Source organism: Pocillopora verrucosa, chromosome 11, assembly GCF_036669915.1.
Source record: "Pocillopora verrucosa isolate sample1 chromosome 11, ASM3666991v2, whole genome shotgun sequence".
Taxonomy (NCBI): Eukaryota; Metazoa; Cnidaria; class Anthozoa; order Scleractinia; family Pocilloporidae; genus Pocillopora; species Pocillopora verrucosa.
In genome coordinates this window covers 6547306-6562785 of record NC_089322.1, presented here as the reverse complement: position 1 = coordinate 6562785, position 15480 = coordinate 6547306, and the positions used below count along the sequence as shown (strand labels likewise).

The 15480-nt window shown below is 36.8% G+C and overlaps 1 protein-coding gene across 5 annotated transcripts; it reads right to left on the bottom strand.

The window, feature by feature from the left end:
• Positions 1-525: 525 nt before the first annotated feature.
• LOC131783995 (low-density lipoprotein receptor 2) lies at positions 526-15287 on the bottom strand. Of its 5 annotated transcripts, none has more exons than XM_066158519.1 (8): positions 15119-15287; positions 11782-11822; positions 5322-5401; positions 4957-5001; positions 3804-3871; positions 2735-2845; positions 972-1082; positions 526-580 (listed from the first exon to the last, which is right to left on the bottom strand). In XM_066158519.1, exons 5-8 carry the CDS (start codon positions 3859-3861, stop codon positions 567-569), a joined length of 294 nt encoding a protein of 97 aa, XP_066014616.1. In that variant the 5' UTR covers positions 3862-3871; positions 4957-5001; positions 5322-5401; positions 11782-11822; positions 15119-15287; the 3' UTR covers positions 526-566. The 5 variants fall into 5 exon arrangements, with proteins under 5 accessions (XP_066014616.1, XP_066014615.1, XP_066014619.1 ...); XM_066158518.1 differs by having other exon boundaries at positions 3804-3867; XM_066158522.1 differs by having other exon boundaries at positions 3804-3867; positions 5322-5394.
• Positions 15288-15480: the final 193 nt, after the last annotated feature.

The window sequence follows — 15480 nt, the reverse complement described above, 5'->3', positions numbered from 1 at the left end:
GATGCAGCTGACTTAATCCTCCCCTGTGCTTTTTAAAAATTCCCTAAAGATCAATATCAACACCCTGACAGCAAAGGTGCGCACTGTTTTACTTTTCATTCTCCTCCTGAAAAGGAAGAGCTATTGTAAGTCGTGTTGCAAAAACTTGGTGACCTGTGAGCGTATTGTTATCCTGCTCGCCAGGGCAAATAAAACAAATCCATTATATACAAAAACAAGGGGCCTCGCCATGGAAACGTGAAAGACGTCAAACTATCCTCATTTCAAAACTTAATAGGAAAACATAAAACACATTGAATCATTTTTAGTAAATGTTTTGTATACTAGTGACTGTCAACAGTAAGTTTCGATTAAAAAAAAAAAAACTTTCTAAAAAAAATTCCACTCCCACAAGCATAAATGCTTCAAACAGGTGGCTGCTACGCTTCTCTTTGACAAAAGTGTGAATACCACTGCACTGAAATAATTACAGAAAAGTAAAGATGACATAGAATAAGTAAGTGATAAATAACTGAACATATTGTTTTGCACTTAAAAGTTAAGAAATTACTAAAATATCCAAAAGATTACTTACGTTGAGCTGATATTTCCGTGAGAATGTTTCGTACATTGAGAGAAAAGAAAACAATCTCAAATTACTTAGTAACCAGGATTTGTTTATTGCATTTGTAGTTGAAAGAAAATAAATAGCAACAACAAACAACTAAGTAAACAATAAAAATGAAATAGAAACTGAAGAGAAACATACTACGTTGTCAGCAGTAACAACAATAAGAACAAGCCTTAATTTTGCTTACTCGGTCCATATTATAGTTATAGTTATTAATTATTCGATTCATTAAAAAAGAGAGAAGGCGGAGAGACAGCTCCCAATATTTGTTTGCATCTCGACCTGATTACTACAACACAACTCGAATAGTTAGCCATCAGCTCATAGGAAAGGCGACTGCACTATTTGATAACAAACTTACTACACTGCTGTTCATCTGAACCATCACCACAGTCATCTCCGTGATGGCAACGTCTCCATTTACTAAGACACTTTCCATTAGCACAAGTGAACTCGTAGTTTGTACACTTTCCTGTATGATAATACAAATAACTTCAATTCAAAGACAAAATATTGAGCCTGTGTATTTAAGAAAACGAAAAGAACAAACAAAACCTGAAATAATCCAAACAATTTAGACACACTTCTTAGCTCTGAAGTCAAAAACTGTAGGACAGTTATTTTCATCTCCGAGGTTATGCCTTTGTCTCAAAATTCTCCTCTGCTAAATATGTTTGAACCGATACACAGACAAACAAGCAACTCGCAAGCTGTTGCTACCACAATTTCTCTTGATAAATTTTAATTCACGTCATCCTCAGAAAGGAGAAAGTTGCCGCTGACCGTTGGTCTCTCTGTGTCATGTTTTTTTCTCTTGATTTTTAGATTGATTTTATAAAAATGAAGGGATGAGGACTCGGCATCAAACTGTTTTTTATATCATGAATATCCGTGAATTTCAGTTGTCTTGACAGAAAGGCTTTGTAAATATATATGGAAAAAAGAAAAACTGAAATCAGTGAACATGTTTGATCAGTTTCTTTCCTCCATATCTTATACAGCCTCCCTATCAAGCAGGAAGTGACCAGCTAACTTTGGTTTTTGTTCCGTTTTTGTTGTTTCAATCCATCTCTTGAAATCATTTTTTAATATTTCAAAGACCCGCAACCTTAGATTTTCTATTGATAGTTACATGTAAATCAAATAAATACAAGCGACGTGTTCAAAATATGCCATTACTTTAATGCGGTTATCCGAGCAATATTACAAGGAGACGACACAAAGATATATTTAGATTTATGATACTTACGGCCAGCTAATTGGCGCAGGTAAAACATGAAAGAAAAGGAAAAGTTACTCAATTGGTCTATTGGTACCATTACAATAAGCTCTATGAAATTTTGTGTATGGCGCACTGGCACTGGTGTAAAAGAAACATTTATTCGTAAGCTCTACATTAGCTATTTAACATCCCCTGTGTTGCGACCGTTCGCCTTTTCGCCTTTTCGCAGTCAATTAATACAGTCAATTAAGGCAATACCGATGGGTGCATGACTACATTTCCAGAAAACCTTTTTCAAATTAATATGCTAACGCTTGGGGAACTCAATATACTCGAGAAATCTCGAAGTGTTCATTCACTGCATGCATGCGTAATAATGGTTGCTTTAAAAATTTATCATATAGAGCATTTTACGTTGCAAAGTACAAATCATCATTTCTGGTCTCCTAATTAATGCATTTGATTTTTTCCAACGGTAAGATACAAAAGGAGTTCATCTCGTATATGAAATCGCCGCTATCTCATTCAACTAGTTGCAGTTTATTTCATTCGATTTTAAAGTCACTTTGGTATTACAAACCATCACAAGAACCGTCTTCATGCCATTAGACTTCTTAATCTAAAGATGACCCAATGTGAAGGCATTCAACCAATAGCCAGTTCAGTTTTGTAAAAATACCTCTGCATATGATTTACGTCAAAGCTTCATTTCGCTGTCTTGGAGGTATTCTTGCAAATGAGGGGTTCTTGGAAAATATAGCTTTTTTTTTCTACATTTTTGAAAAGAGAGTGAGCCTTCCAATTTGATATTACTTTTTGAGAATAGCATTTTTACGCTAAGCCCATATAAAGAATAAGAAGATGTACAGAAGTAGAAGTTACCTATCAACCACAGTACTTACTGCATTGTTCGTCTGATGCATCTCTACAGTCAGTGTACCCATCGCAGCGTCCAGACGCGTAGATACAATTTTGTTGATTTGCACAAGCAAACTGATCGCTTCGACAAGTTACTAGCAGATGATTAAAAGAAACACATGAACCGTGACAAAACGTTGGCGCTTCTTCTACATTTCTTACCAAAAATATATAATGAATATTAAGGGCTGCTTCACGACTTGAGCAGCTTACTTTTAGTGATTGATCTTTTGTGACTGACATTTTGCTTTGACTTTTCATTAAAGACAAAGTTTGATAACCATCAACTTCCACTTCACATTTTTTCAGTTTATCGGTATGATTTTATCGAATTCTGTATTTAATAACCTTTTCGTCGATTCATAGTTTCTGAAAGTTTACTTAAAAAACAGCCCGTGCGAATTTTTTCCTCCAGAAGGCGCCTAAGAAGGTCTGACTCTGTCCCGAGAAGAAAAATTTCTTGATGGCAACAAACTCCTGAGATTAGTTTCCCTTTGTTCTCGATGAGAGATAAAGTCTTCCAATCTACTGAAACTCTCATGAAACGATTGGAGTACAAATTGCCTACATCATACACAATTCAGAAGTTCACTGATTCGCCAGTATGTGATGAGATTTACTTTAACCATCATTGTTATTATTACCATCATTAAAAATAGACATTTATTGTCCAATGAAATTTTCATGGAAACGTTTCAAGATGGCGAGTTTTCGATGAAATGTCGCAATTACCAGTAAGACACGCCTCAATCACGGCGAGCTTCTTACCTGAAATTTAAATCTTTCTCATTATTTTTTTAAATTAACGCCAACATGAGATTATGAATGGTTTAGACCGGTTGTTACAAGTACTTAGTGTATCAGTTCTGTCAAAATTCGGAGTGACGGGTTAAGTCCTCCAAGGTCTCCTTCAGATACAGAAAAGCCTGTTCAGAATAGGGTTGGAATGTGTAATGCATTTATCATGCTAAACTTTTTTTGGTTGTAAGGATTCATACGGAATCACTCTGTTGACCAGTAGTTAAACATTACGAAGTAGTAATAGTAACATACTAGCAGATGAGCAGGGGACGGCTACCAGAATGAGCAGTAGAACAATCTGGGGATTCATGGCAATCTTTGTGGAAACAAAAAAAGGTAAAAAATAATCAAAATCGAATGTAATGAGTCAAATTGTTCCTTTTTTGGTAGGAAAGTAAGCAATCCGCTGATTTTTTTGCTGCTTAGGTAAGTTCTCCCACCGATAAAGGAACGATAGGCAGTCTGAGATTGATTGTAGCTACTGATATTGCTATTGATACAGCACAATTTCAATAGCATTAAAAGAAATTGCGATTACTTTTCATAACCTGCCACATCACACATATTTATGAATAACCTGTTCCAATAGAGAAAGATAATTAAAAAATAAGTGACCAATTGACTTTCAACCAATAGTTCAAGGGTTAAAAGATAAAAATTCATAGAGGGCTCACTCGAAAACCCAACGGTTCCTCCAGCCTCTAGGCTCCAAAATGATACAACTATGTTTATTTTGCCTTTTCATTATAATCATTTTTCTTATTTCATTGTAATTCCATTTTTGTGAGAAATAAAGACTTGTTGTTGTTGTTGTTGTAGTAATTATAACAATGATAATGATGATAATAATGCTACTATGATCACAAGCTATTGAGAAACGATCAAAATTGCATTTGAAAACTTGTTGTGCAATTTGATATTTCGCCATTAGGGCTTAAAATGAAGATTTTTTGTTGACATTAGCAACAATGAAGTGTACTGATATAGACGGTCGGTGCAGATCAAAGATAAGGGGACACTGTAAAGAAGTACCATGTGCACGCATCAAGCGACATACGTCGACATACTCGCATAAACACCCGTATGTCCTTCTTGTATGGGCCTTTGTTATTCATTTCTCTACCTGTGCTTTGAGTGGCATTGAGTTGTAAAAAAAAGAGATGGTACTGTTAAAGCGCTGGCTGCTAGATGAAGTGGGTAAAGGAATTATGAAGACGTCCATGAAAGTTATCGAGTAGAATATGTCTGTCTTATGATAAAAATATGACCGTTCTTTTTTTTTTTTTTTTTTTTTTTTTTGTATTTTTTTTTTGTTGTATTGTAATTTCTGGTCACTTACACCTGTATAGTAATAATATGGCCTTTTTAGTAAACTTGTAAGGGTGGAAAAAAAGGAACACTTTACCTTTCTTGCACTTGGCAGTGACCTGATTCAAAACGCTTGTACAATCTGAAAAAGTAAAACATAATCAATTAAGAAATTGGAGTTCGTATCAAACTGAGAAAACTAAAGAATAGAAATTTAATTATTCATAAATACATTTTGATTAACTGTGTTACTTGTTCGTCACAGCATTCCTGAAGCCACTTGAAGTGACTTCTGAATAGGCAAGCTTAATTAGAATTTTATCACCAATCTGCTCCTTACAGATACTCATTCCAGCACGGTAAAAGAAACTGAATTTGACAAAAATCGAAACTTCTTGATATCAAATTTGATTGAGCACTTTTAAGCTTTAAAAGTTCAACGCGTTTCAAATGAGCAATTACCTTCGATGTTGTCTTCGAGGTGTTTTAGAGAGAAACCCTCCGAGGAAACAGGTATTTACTCGCGGGAAAAAGACTGTTCTCTTAGGATAGGAGAGAAAATAATAATAGTATTTACAATGATAATGACAATGATACTTGTAACTGTAAAAAAAACAAATACCAGTCATAATAAAGATATGAATAACGATAATCTAGAGATGGATAAATTGTCATTTAACGAAGATCTGATCGGCAAATTAGCTTATTATTCTTTCAGATGATCACAAATTAAAGCTTTGACAACATCAATCTTTTAAACCAGCTAATCAAGAGACAGACCCTTCCAGTTTGCAGCCATCTGGGATCAATATCAGTATCTGGGCAACTGCCCACCTACCCCTCCCCTAACCCAACAACAGTCAATTGATGACAAGTTAGGGTTAATGCTGGGTTAGGGGAGGGGTAGGTGGGCAGTTGCCCAGATACTGATATTGATCCGCCATCTGGAGACAAATAACATTAGGTTTAATGGCGTCATTAGACTATTTGAGCCCATAGTTGTCGAATTCCGCGGAACCAGGAGGTTCGAGTCTCAACTCCTTGTGGGAATCTGGAAAAACTTTTTCTTTAATATTAACCGCTAGCTGTTTGGATACAGTCGTTTTACGAAATTTTGAAATTTAAGCTTTTCCACAAGTTTCCCTTAATGTTTATTATTATAATCATTATTATTATTATTATTATTATTATCATTATTATTATTGTTTTAATTATTATCATTTGTCTCGTTTTGCTTTTCAATTTTGTTGTTTCGGTTTGGTTTGTTTCGTTCTCTTTTCATGTCTAATAATTATTTTCTCTTATCACCATCATTTTATATTATTTATTATTATTATTATTATTTATTATTATTATTATTATTATTATTATTATTTATTTATTTATCATTTATTATTTATTATATTATTTTCTCTTATCACTATCATTTTATCTTTCATTTTTTTTTAAGTTATTAGTAGCAATCGTTTACTTGAGATCGAGCGGCCAAGAACAAATAATGCAACTTAACCAAAATACATAATAGTTTATCTAGCCGACAGGTGATGTGAAGAGAATTGTCCGACAAATGTTTGTTTGTTTGTTTTTTTATATTCTAGCACACGGTGTGTTTCCCGTCCATTGATAACGATAAGTTATCAGAATTGCATGATCTCTCCCTCACTTCAATTTTTTTTTTCTTCCTATAAAATGTACTATTTTATGACAAAATACTTCAGCAGTTTTTTCCTTTTTTTGTCAAGAGGAAAACAAGTGAATGTGCGACTATAATTCAGCTATAACGATCACTTAGATCTAGAACTATATATGCAAAGCTTATTTAACAAGCACTTTATCAGAGATAAAACATACAGAAGCCGAAGTAATCAAAAAAAAAATATTGAAATATTGAGATAATGGTATTGACACAACAATAATCTAATGTACGTCGAAGTCACCCCATGATTACAATTACAATTAGAATCAGTACTTGTACGGTGTTAAAGAATGTCTCTCAAAAACTATAAGCTTCAAAATAATTATTTAACAACCGAGTCGAAATAATAGAGATGACGATCATGGGCGATGATTAATTATGGACGGCACATCATCAGCAGGTAACAACTGAATGATACATAGAATAACCATGTTTTCAATGTTCCAAACGGTACAAAAATAGCCAAAAAAATACCTTTCTCTAAGGAGCCTCTCTGAGAATGAATAGATTCTTGCCAAACAAAGTCGAGATTCGCTGAATATAAATATTCCTTTCGCGATGACAAAAACCGAAGAAAGGAAGAAGGTGCCGTTAACTTTGCATAAAGCATGTATTGTATTTCAGAATCCAATAATCATTCTCTTGAAATGTTGACGACCTCGCCTCCGATCGAGCCGGTAAGAGGGCAAGAAAATTAGGAGCTTGCAACCATCCGGAGAATTCGATTAACTTCTGAATAAATAGGTTAATATAACTAGAATTTTATTATCACTCGGTTTCGTAATGATACTCAATCCAACACTTTGGAAAATTCAGATCGAGAGTAACTGAGGCATGTTATGGTCATTCTGAAATTTGTTATAGGACTGTTAGGCATGAAACGTTCAAGGCGTTTCAAACGAACTAACACCTTTGACGCTAAATAATTCGGAGGAGAAACCCTCTATAAAACGTGGATAATAGGCAAACAGGGGTGGACTGGGGGGAGGTTAAACCTTTTACTTTCAAGATCTGATCGTAAATTCTCCCCTCTTTGTGCTACACATTTCCTTTTTAATTGGATACAAGAATTTGATGTTAGATCAAGATAACAACTTCTACCTGATAAGTTTGAATATTCTCATCACCTGTCTGCTGAATAATGTATGGATATCATACGAAGAAGATTCATAGTGATCACCACTGGGAGTGAAAGGCTAACCAATCCCACTTCCCCTGAGAACAATTTTTAAAAGAAGTAATAATAATGAAAAGAGAAGAGAAACAATATTTCTTGGCAATAAATTTAATCTAAACGCCCACCGAGTGATGCATGTCGATTTTTTCATGGTTTACGGAACATCTTGCAAAGATAGAAAAACACTCATTTGAAGAAACACTGGATTAGTAGAAAGGCTCCAACATATGGAATAACGTAAAAGATAACTTTAGGGAAAAAATAAAGCAAGTCAAATGACACCGACCCCCCTTTTCTCCTTCGCCCCACTCCCTCCCCCACCCCCCCAAAAAAACAAAACAAAAAAAAAAAAAAAAAGAAAAACTAGATTGACGCCTTCTTCACAAGGTTAGTAGATAGGAGTGACGGAGACAGAGGAGCCTTTTCTTCTTCGAAAGACCCCGGGAGAGGGGGGAGGATGAAAAACAGACTCTAACTTAGTTTGAAATGTCAATCATAGACCACATTGAATTCTTGCGATTTAGTGCTGCTGCCATATCTATTTTGTCTACGTACTAAAAGAAATATCTTTGAAAAATTCGTGTCAAGCCTGTAACCGATCTTCAATCACAATATCCGCAAACAATAAGTATGAGATTATTAATTTGATCCGGCGTTACAAACCGGAAATGAAATAACCGACCGCACTTCATTTTACTGAAGAACTATTGCTCCGGGGTATGCGCGACCGAAGTCAGCGGAAAATTATTTTAAAGAAGACTGTTACAAAAGCAGTCTTGGAACAATGCAGTTTATTTTATAACATAGCTAGTAAATTTGTCTAATCAAATTCAATTACGCGAGCGTGCTTCATATTCCTATTGTGCATGCTCATGACGTCAGCAAACAAATCCCTCCAAAACAAATTTTTTCATCGGGTTGAAAATGTTATAAAACAATTGGTTCATACGTCAGCTGTGTGTTCATCGAGATATGAAGCACTTGGGAAGTTTGGAGAGCACTCAAGAAGCTAGAGTTGCTCTCGGCTACGCCTCGAGCAACTTTTTCGCATCTTTCGTGCTCCCCAAACTTCCCGCGTGCTTCATATCTCGATTAACGCACGCTGACGTATGAACCAATTGTTAAATAACGCCGGTAAATTCCTTTGAAGCTTTATCTTATCCTTTTCGCATGAAAACAAGAAAAATGAGCATTGCTGCCCCTGAGCTCTTAGCTTGAATTCTTAGCTGTGCTATCAGAAAATCACAGATGGGAAATTAGCGTTTTCCTTTTTAAACTGTATCAGCGTGAAAATTGTGCGCGCTATGATATGTATCGCTCTCTTTAGGAGTATTTTTTTTTCAGAGAATCGCGTTTGAACATCTTGCATTTAACTAAACAAAAAAAAACAGCAAATTGAAACTTTCATAAAGAATTATTCAAAACTTTTTTGATAACCGCACTGAGTTTATCCACCCGTAACTCATTTTTTCTTTGTCCCACGCTCGTGGCAAGACGAAAACCATCTTTTTTTGAAACCAACCATCACTCTTACATAAACACAAGAGAAATTCGCCAATCTGATCTCAATGACACCTAGAACTATGCTGGCTGCAGACCTACACTCCTGGTAAGGTCACCCATGCCGAACAGATCGATGGGTAAAAACCTAGACTAAGAGTGACCCCCTGGTCCTCAAGTTGGAGTTTAGGCGCAGGGTTAACGACCCTGCCCCGTAGAAAGAAACGCATGTTACAGATGCCGGATGCATTAAAAGGGATGCTTAAGACAGAATCACAAGAAAGATTGCAGAGATGGGTAGAGCACTTGAGTGAAATTTTAAACAGAGATGACCCAACAAATCCAGTGGGAGAGAAAGAAGAAACAGGAGAACTGGAGTAGTTGAGGAAATAGATGTGGGAAGATAGCGAGTACAAGAGGTTAAGGACGCGCTAAGTAAGACAAAACCACGGAAAGTGGCTGGAAAAGATGAAGTGGGCCCAGACCTACCGAGAGCTGACATGTAATACACCGCAGGTAGACTGATTAGATGTTATAACAGGCTTTGGGAAACTGAAACGTGGCCGTAAGTGTGGAAGAATGGACTTGTTGTCAAGATATTCAAGAAAGGTGATTTGCGTGATTGCAACAACTGGAGAGGAGTGACTTTGCTACCTATCATGAGTAAAATACTCCAAATGATGCTGCTAGGGCGGATCGAGAAAGGTGTAGAGGTGGTGCTCTAGCCATCAGTACGCACTAATTATGCTATTTCTACATTTAAATTCTCTGCTATAAAAATTTGGGAACCTGTACCACCTGAATTTAAACGTTTTCTATACATGCTATTCAAAAAGCGGTATAAAAGATTGTTATTGAGTACTCAAAATTGACCATAGTTTAACTGTTAGCTATATAAGATAATGCTTCACAATATACAGTTGTCCTTTTATTCCAACTTGCATTTGTGTATGCCTTTCTTCTCTTACGATAACAGTATCGTCTTTAATGTAACTATTTATTTAAATTATATTTAATATGCGGCCAACCCCAACTCATATCTACACATGACAGTGACGAACTCGAAAGCTCATTGGCCACTTTGGTCACTGTACACGATTAAATATTCTTTCTTCTAGTTAATTTCTGTTTGTCATTTTCTACATCATTGTAAATCATGTTATGTTAAGTTATTTTTTCTGTAAACAGTGTGAAATAATAAACTTGAACTTGAGCTTGAAACTTGAACTTGTAGACAAGACGCTTCAAAAAGAGCAAGCTGGCTTTAGCGCAATGACAGTACAACTGAACAGATCCTTATAATTAAAAAATAACATCTTAGAGCAGGCAAACGAGTGGAGTGCGAGTCTGTAAACGCACTTTGTGGACTTTGAAAATAGCCTTCGATTCGGTTCACAGAGAAAGCTTGTGGAACATCATGGGGAGCTATGGAATTCCGCGAAAGATGGTGAGCGTTCTAGCAGGCATATACGAAGTGTTGGAATGCACCGTAATCGACGGATGGAAGATATCAGACTGGTTCAAGATTAAGTCAGGAGTAAAGCAGGGATGTGTAATGTCAGAATTCTTATTCTTAATGTCTATGGGTTGGATCATGAGGAAGACAACAACAGACGAGAGAAGAGGGATACGGTGGAATTTAACAACAGTTAAATGCACGCGGTGCATTCCAGAGGCCATGGAAGGTGTGGGCAACCAGAGGAATAAGAGGGAGAACCAAGATACGCCTATTCAAGACTTAGTCGAACCGGTCCTGTTATATAGTCGTGAAACATGGAAGATCACAAAGACCGGTGGAGGAAAACTGAACAGTTTCTAATGCCAATGCCTAACACGGAAACTGATGATCAGATGGCAGCATAGAATGACTAATAAGAGAGTAGTTGAAAAGGCAGAGATCAATGAAATTAGTTGCAAGGTGCGAAGAAGAAGGTGGAACTGGTTAGGACACGTACTCAGGAGAGAGGGTGTGAACAACTGTTTTACGGCATTAGGGTGGACACCAGAAGGTCGAAGGGCAAGAGGAGACCAAAGACCACTTGGAGAAGGACTGTCGAAAGAGGAAGAGGCAAGGCGAAGTGGAAGAGATGGAATGTGGCCTGGGCAACGGCACGCGACAGGGGGGTTGGGCGGACCATGTGACGGCCTTATGCCCTACTGGCCCAACGAGCGATGATGATGATGATAATGATGATGATGATACACAACGCAAGTGACAGTTAACTTTAATTTAAGTAAAATTGTAACACGTGGTTTCTTGGTGAAAGGAAATAAATTATTACTCTGAAGCTAAAGAGCGGAAACAAAAATAAATTCAGAGAAAAAGTGTAACGCACTTTTGGGGTACACTCTACTCTCAATTGCTTATCATAAACGTTCACCACTTTACAAACTTCCAACACTCTCTCCTCAGTCCCACCACTCCAATTATCACGTCTCCTATCTCAATCTTAACCAAACCGTGACTGCTTAAGTGTCACGTCACGCAATTTCCGTTTAAAAGGTTACTTGGAACTCACTTTGTAATCAGTGAGTTAGATAATACATACCGTTCTAGAAGTTTGACAAACCTTGGGAATACTTGAACTGTCTGCAATCAAAGGTCGAACAATTTAGAATCACGTGCTTTTAAAGGTGCACCAGCAGCAAAGGTATATGATCGTTTGGAGGACAAATGCCTTTATTATATAAAACAAATAGAATCCATGTTGCCGAGGCTCTTTACAGTAACAGATCACAGATGACATCACAACTGTGGTAAGAACATCAGTGACACACTCAGCTGCACTTCGTGTGCGACTCTTTTGTTCTGGCCACATATGATTTCTTGCTGAACAAACGCAGGGCGACATGGAAGGTATTTTTAAAATTTACATGTATTGAGAGTAGTTTGTTGTCATTTTCGGTCCATCGCTTCCTATCACATAATGACACAGACATTTGAAACGCTTTGACCCAATTATTTAATGAATATCAAAACTTCTTCTATAAGCTGTTAGACATTCTGGACTCCTACCGGCGGAAGCAGCTAGGCTGCGCCTTCTGCATCGAGCACTGCCACAGTTACTGAGTTTCTATTCCTTAAGGTTTCTTTTGCAAGTATTCCGAAAAATGTTTACTTTCTGTCCACGGTTTATGTGACCGTAATCAGTCAAGGATTACATTCGCAGCTGATCCTGCGTAATGAAGGAATACTGAAAAACGAAACGAAATTTTTGATGAAAACTGGCGGGAAGAAAGATTACTATTGGAAATAACAGGCGTCCTTCTAAGGAATACTGACGTTTGGAACATGATGTAAAAAGATACTTAGCGAAAAGAAGTAGTTTTCTTTGCTGCTATTTTTTTTCCTTCTTAATCTCCCACACCAGAGATCTCACAAGCTTTAGTCTGCACCCTGCAGGTGCTATGCATTTGTCAAGATTATTTTTCAAACTTCTTTCGCCCTACAAAATTCGTGGCTTACTTGAGAGGGGGCTAATCCGAAAGATCATAATTTACAAACAAAACACTTCGAAAAACTTTAAATGGAAAAGATAATACTTCTAAGGCGTTTATCAAATGAATATGATGTCATACCAACAGGCCATATCTCTTTATTCGCTAAAGTAATTACTTAACTGAGTAGGTTACTGGGTTGCGTCAATTGAGACAAGATAATCTATTTCCTCTTGGGTACGTTTGGTTGCACTCACCCGAAATAATTGATCGTTGAGGATAAGTCAAAATGACGGGTAGACCAATGAATTTAGCCTCAGTAAAACACTTTCCCCAGATTAAGCCAAGAGATCCCTTTGAAATAATAAGCGACCTTCTACGAAGTATATCATTTGTTTTACCGACTATCATTGAATTCGCTTTTGTTTCATCATTGGTCCATTTTTGCCCTCAGAAAAATTACCTAACAATGTGCCTTAACCCGTTCATCTTAATTCTTTTTGAAACCTACTTCGCTCTACAAAAGTCGGTAAAAATTCCTCGCATAGACACCATTTCACATTGCTCACATAAATGGAAAGTAGATAATAGAACACGGAAATACTAAATTTTGGTGATTTGCTGACTGCACGCGTTTCTGGCGTGACATTTTTCAAGCAAGAAAATGTGAAATTTTGAACAGAGGTCAACAATGTTTCTTTCTCCTGTTATAGAATGCTTTGTGCTAAGTCCTTTATCAGAATGGCGATTTACGAATCCATAAAGTGACTAAAGACTAAATAACTGAAATTAGGATAACAAAGGAGTTGCTCACCTTAGGGTATGAGATATGACCCCTTCCCCGGTCCTATTGGTATTTTTCTAGAAAACTTACTTGGCAGCGAAAGTGGATGGGAGGGGGGGGGGGCATTAATATAACCATCATTGTAACAGCATCGACTAAAGAAAAAGGCGGATAAAGGGGCAACCTTCAGGCACGTGTGCCTTGTGTGATTACTACAACAATCAAGTTTAAATTATGTTCAAGAATCAAGGAAAGGATAAGGAAACAAGGATAAAACATATTTTAAAAAGCTTTTTTAACAGACTGTAAAAATCTTCTTAAAAGAATCTATGCAGTAAGCATAACAGTTCGTTTTGATTTCCGTGTAAGCGTCAAAATTTCAACCAGACAAGGCAAGAAACAAAAAATTAATCACGCGCAACCAGCCTTCAACTCGTAAACAGGAACACGAATTCAAAGTGAAATCAGTGTGTTACGTATTGTGACCCCAACAAATAATAAGCCAATGACACTGAGTCTTTTTTATTTGCGTCGATAACCACAAACGTCACATTTGTGCGTTGAACCGTTAAGTGTAAACTGAGCTGTTTAGTCCTATGTAGGTAAAAAAATTATAAAAAGCAAAGCACATCAGCTCGCCCCCGATCCTTAAGGCAACATTTTAAGAAATTCTCGAATCGGCAGGAGTGCGTTCTGAGGAGAAGGGAAGGGGGGTTTACTTGCACACCATTCCACATTCCCTCTTTGAATTCAAGGCAGACAAAAGACAACAACAAGAAAATACTCAATTTGGCGATTTTCTAAGTGTAGTCGTGTCTGGTGTGATATTTCAAGTAACTGGAGTAAGCTCTTGAACAGAGGTCAAACATATTCGCATGTCTTCTTCTAGAATGTTCCGCTCAAATTTTATTTTTGAACCGCATTGAAACAATTCTTGGGGCAAACAAGGAGAAAGTTTTAAATTGAGAATCTTTCACCGAAGGAAAAGCTTTCGAACGAACAGTTCAGTATAAAGTTCACAATCTTCAGCAATAACACAACTTATAATTTCTTCATCAAAATACACCGCCAGCTAGGAGCATATAAGGTTACAAAATTAGGGGAAAGTAATTGTGAATTCGAAAAGATCTCTGATCGACTGCGGAGTTGTTTTTGTCAGTTTATTTCCACGGTGTCCTCGCACATACATTCGCAAAACTTCCCCAACATCAAAACATACACAATGACTAAATCGACAAGAAAGTTCATGATCCTTTATCAACAACATCCAAAATGTCCCGATCTGTACATCAAACAAAGCGCATTTAACGATAATACTTTATCTAATATTGTACTTGACGACGATGAATTACCACAGTCTTTTCAAACGATTTGAAATTCAGCAAATCAAGAATCGTAGTAATTCTGTCAAGTTCTCCACGGAATAAAAGACAAATTTCCAAATTGTTGTATGCAAAACGGAATCGATTTAGCATTTTGTAAATGATTAAAATGAAGCAGGGTTGAACTAGTTCGTAAAGCCGTTAAGCTTTGTAGTTTGAGCTTACGAGCAACAATTTGTTACAACACCCTTGATGGATCTCACGCCAAGCTATGTCTCGTTGTAATCAAACGCTAGTTGCAATTTGCGTCTCAAATTTAGCTTACAAGTGATCTATACTTACTTCTTTAAAGATTTCAGGAACGATTGAGGGAACACGTCGTCGTTTTCAGCCAGCAAAATGACAAAGTATTGCTTGAGAACAACCACGATCAAAACTAAAACCAATTTGCATAGCGCAGCATATCTGATGAAATTGTTGACTTTTACGTCACCAGCAGACAGATTTTCGCCGGATCTTATCGGCATTCAAACTGCAGATGACTAAATTGAAGGCTGGGGTAGGGTTTGGAGGAGGAGGAGGGTCATTAAGGAATTTTATTCGCTTTGCGCTTGAAAATTCTGGATAATCAACGAAATTTAAGGAAGAGTCATTTTTTATAGTCCGAGAGGTTGTGGGAAATTTTTTTTTTTTTTTTTTTTTTT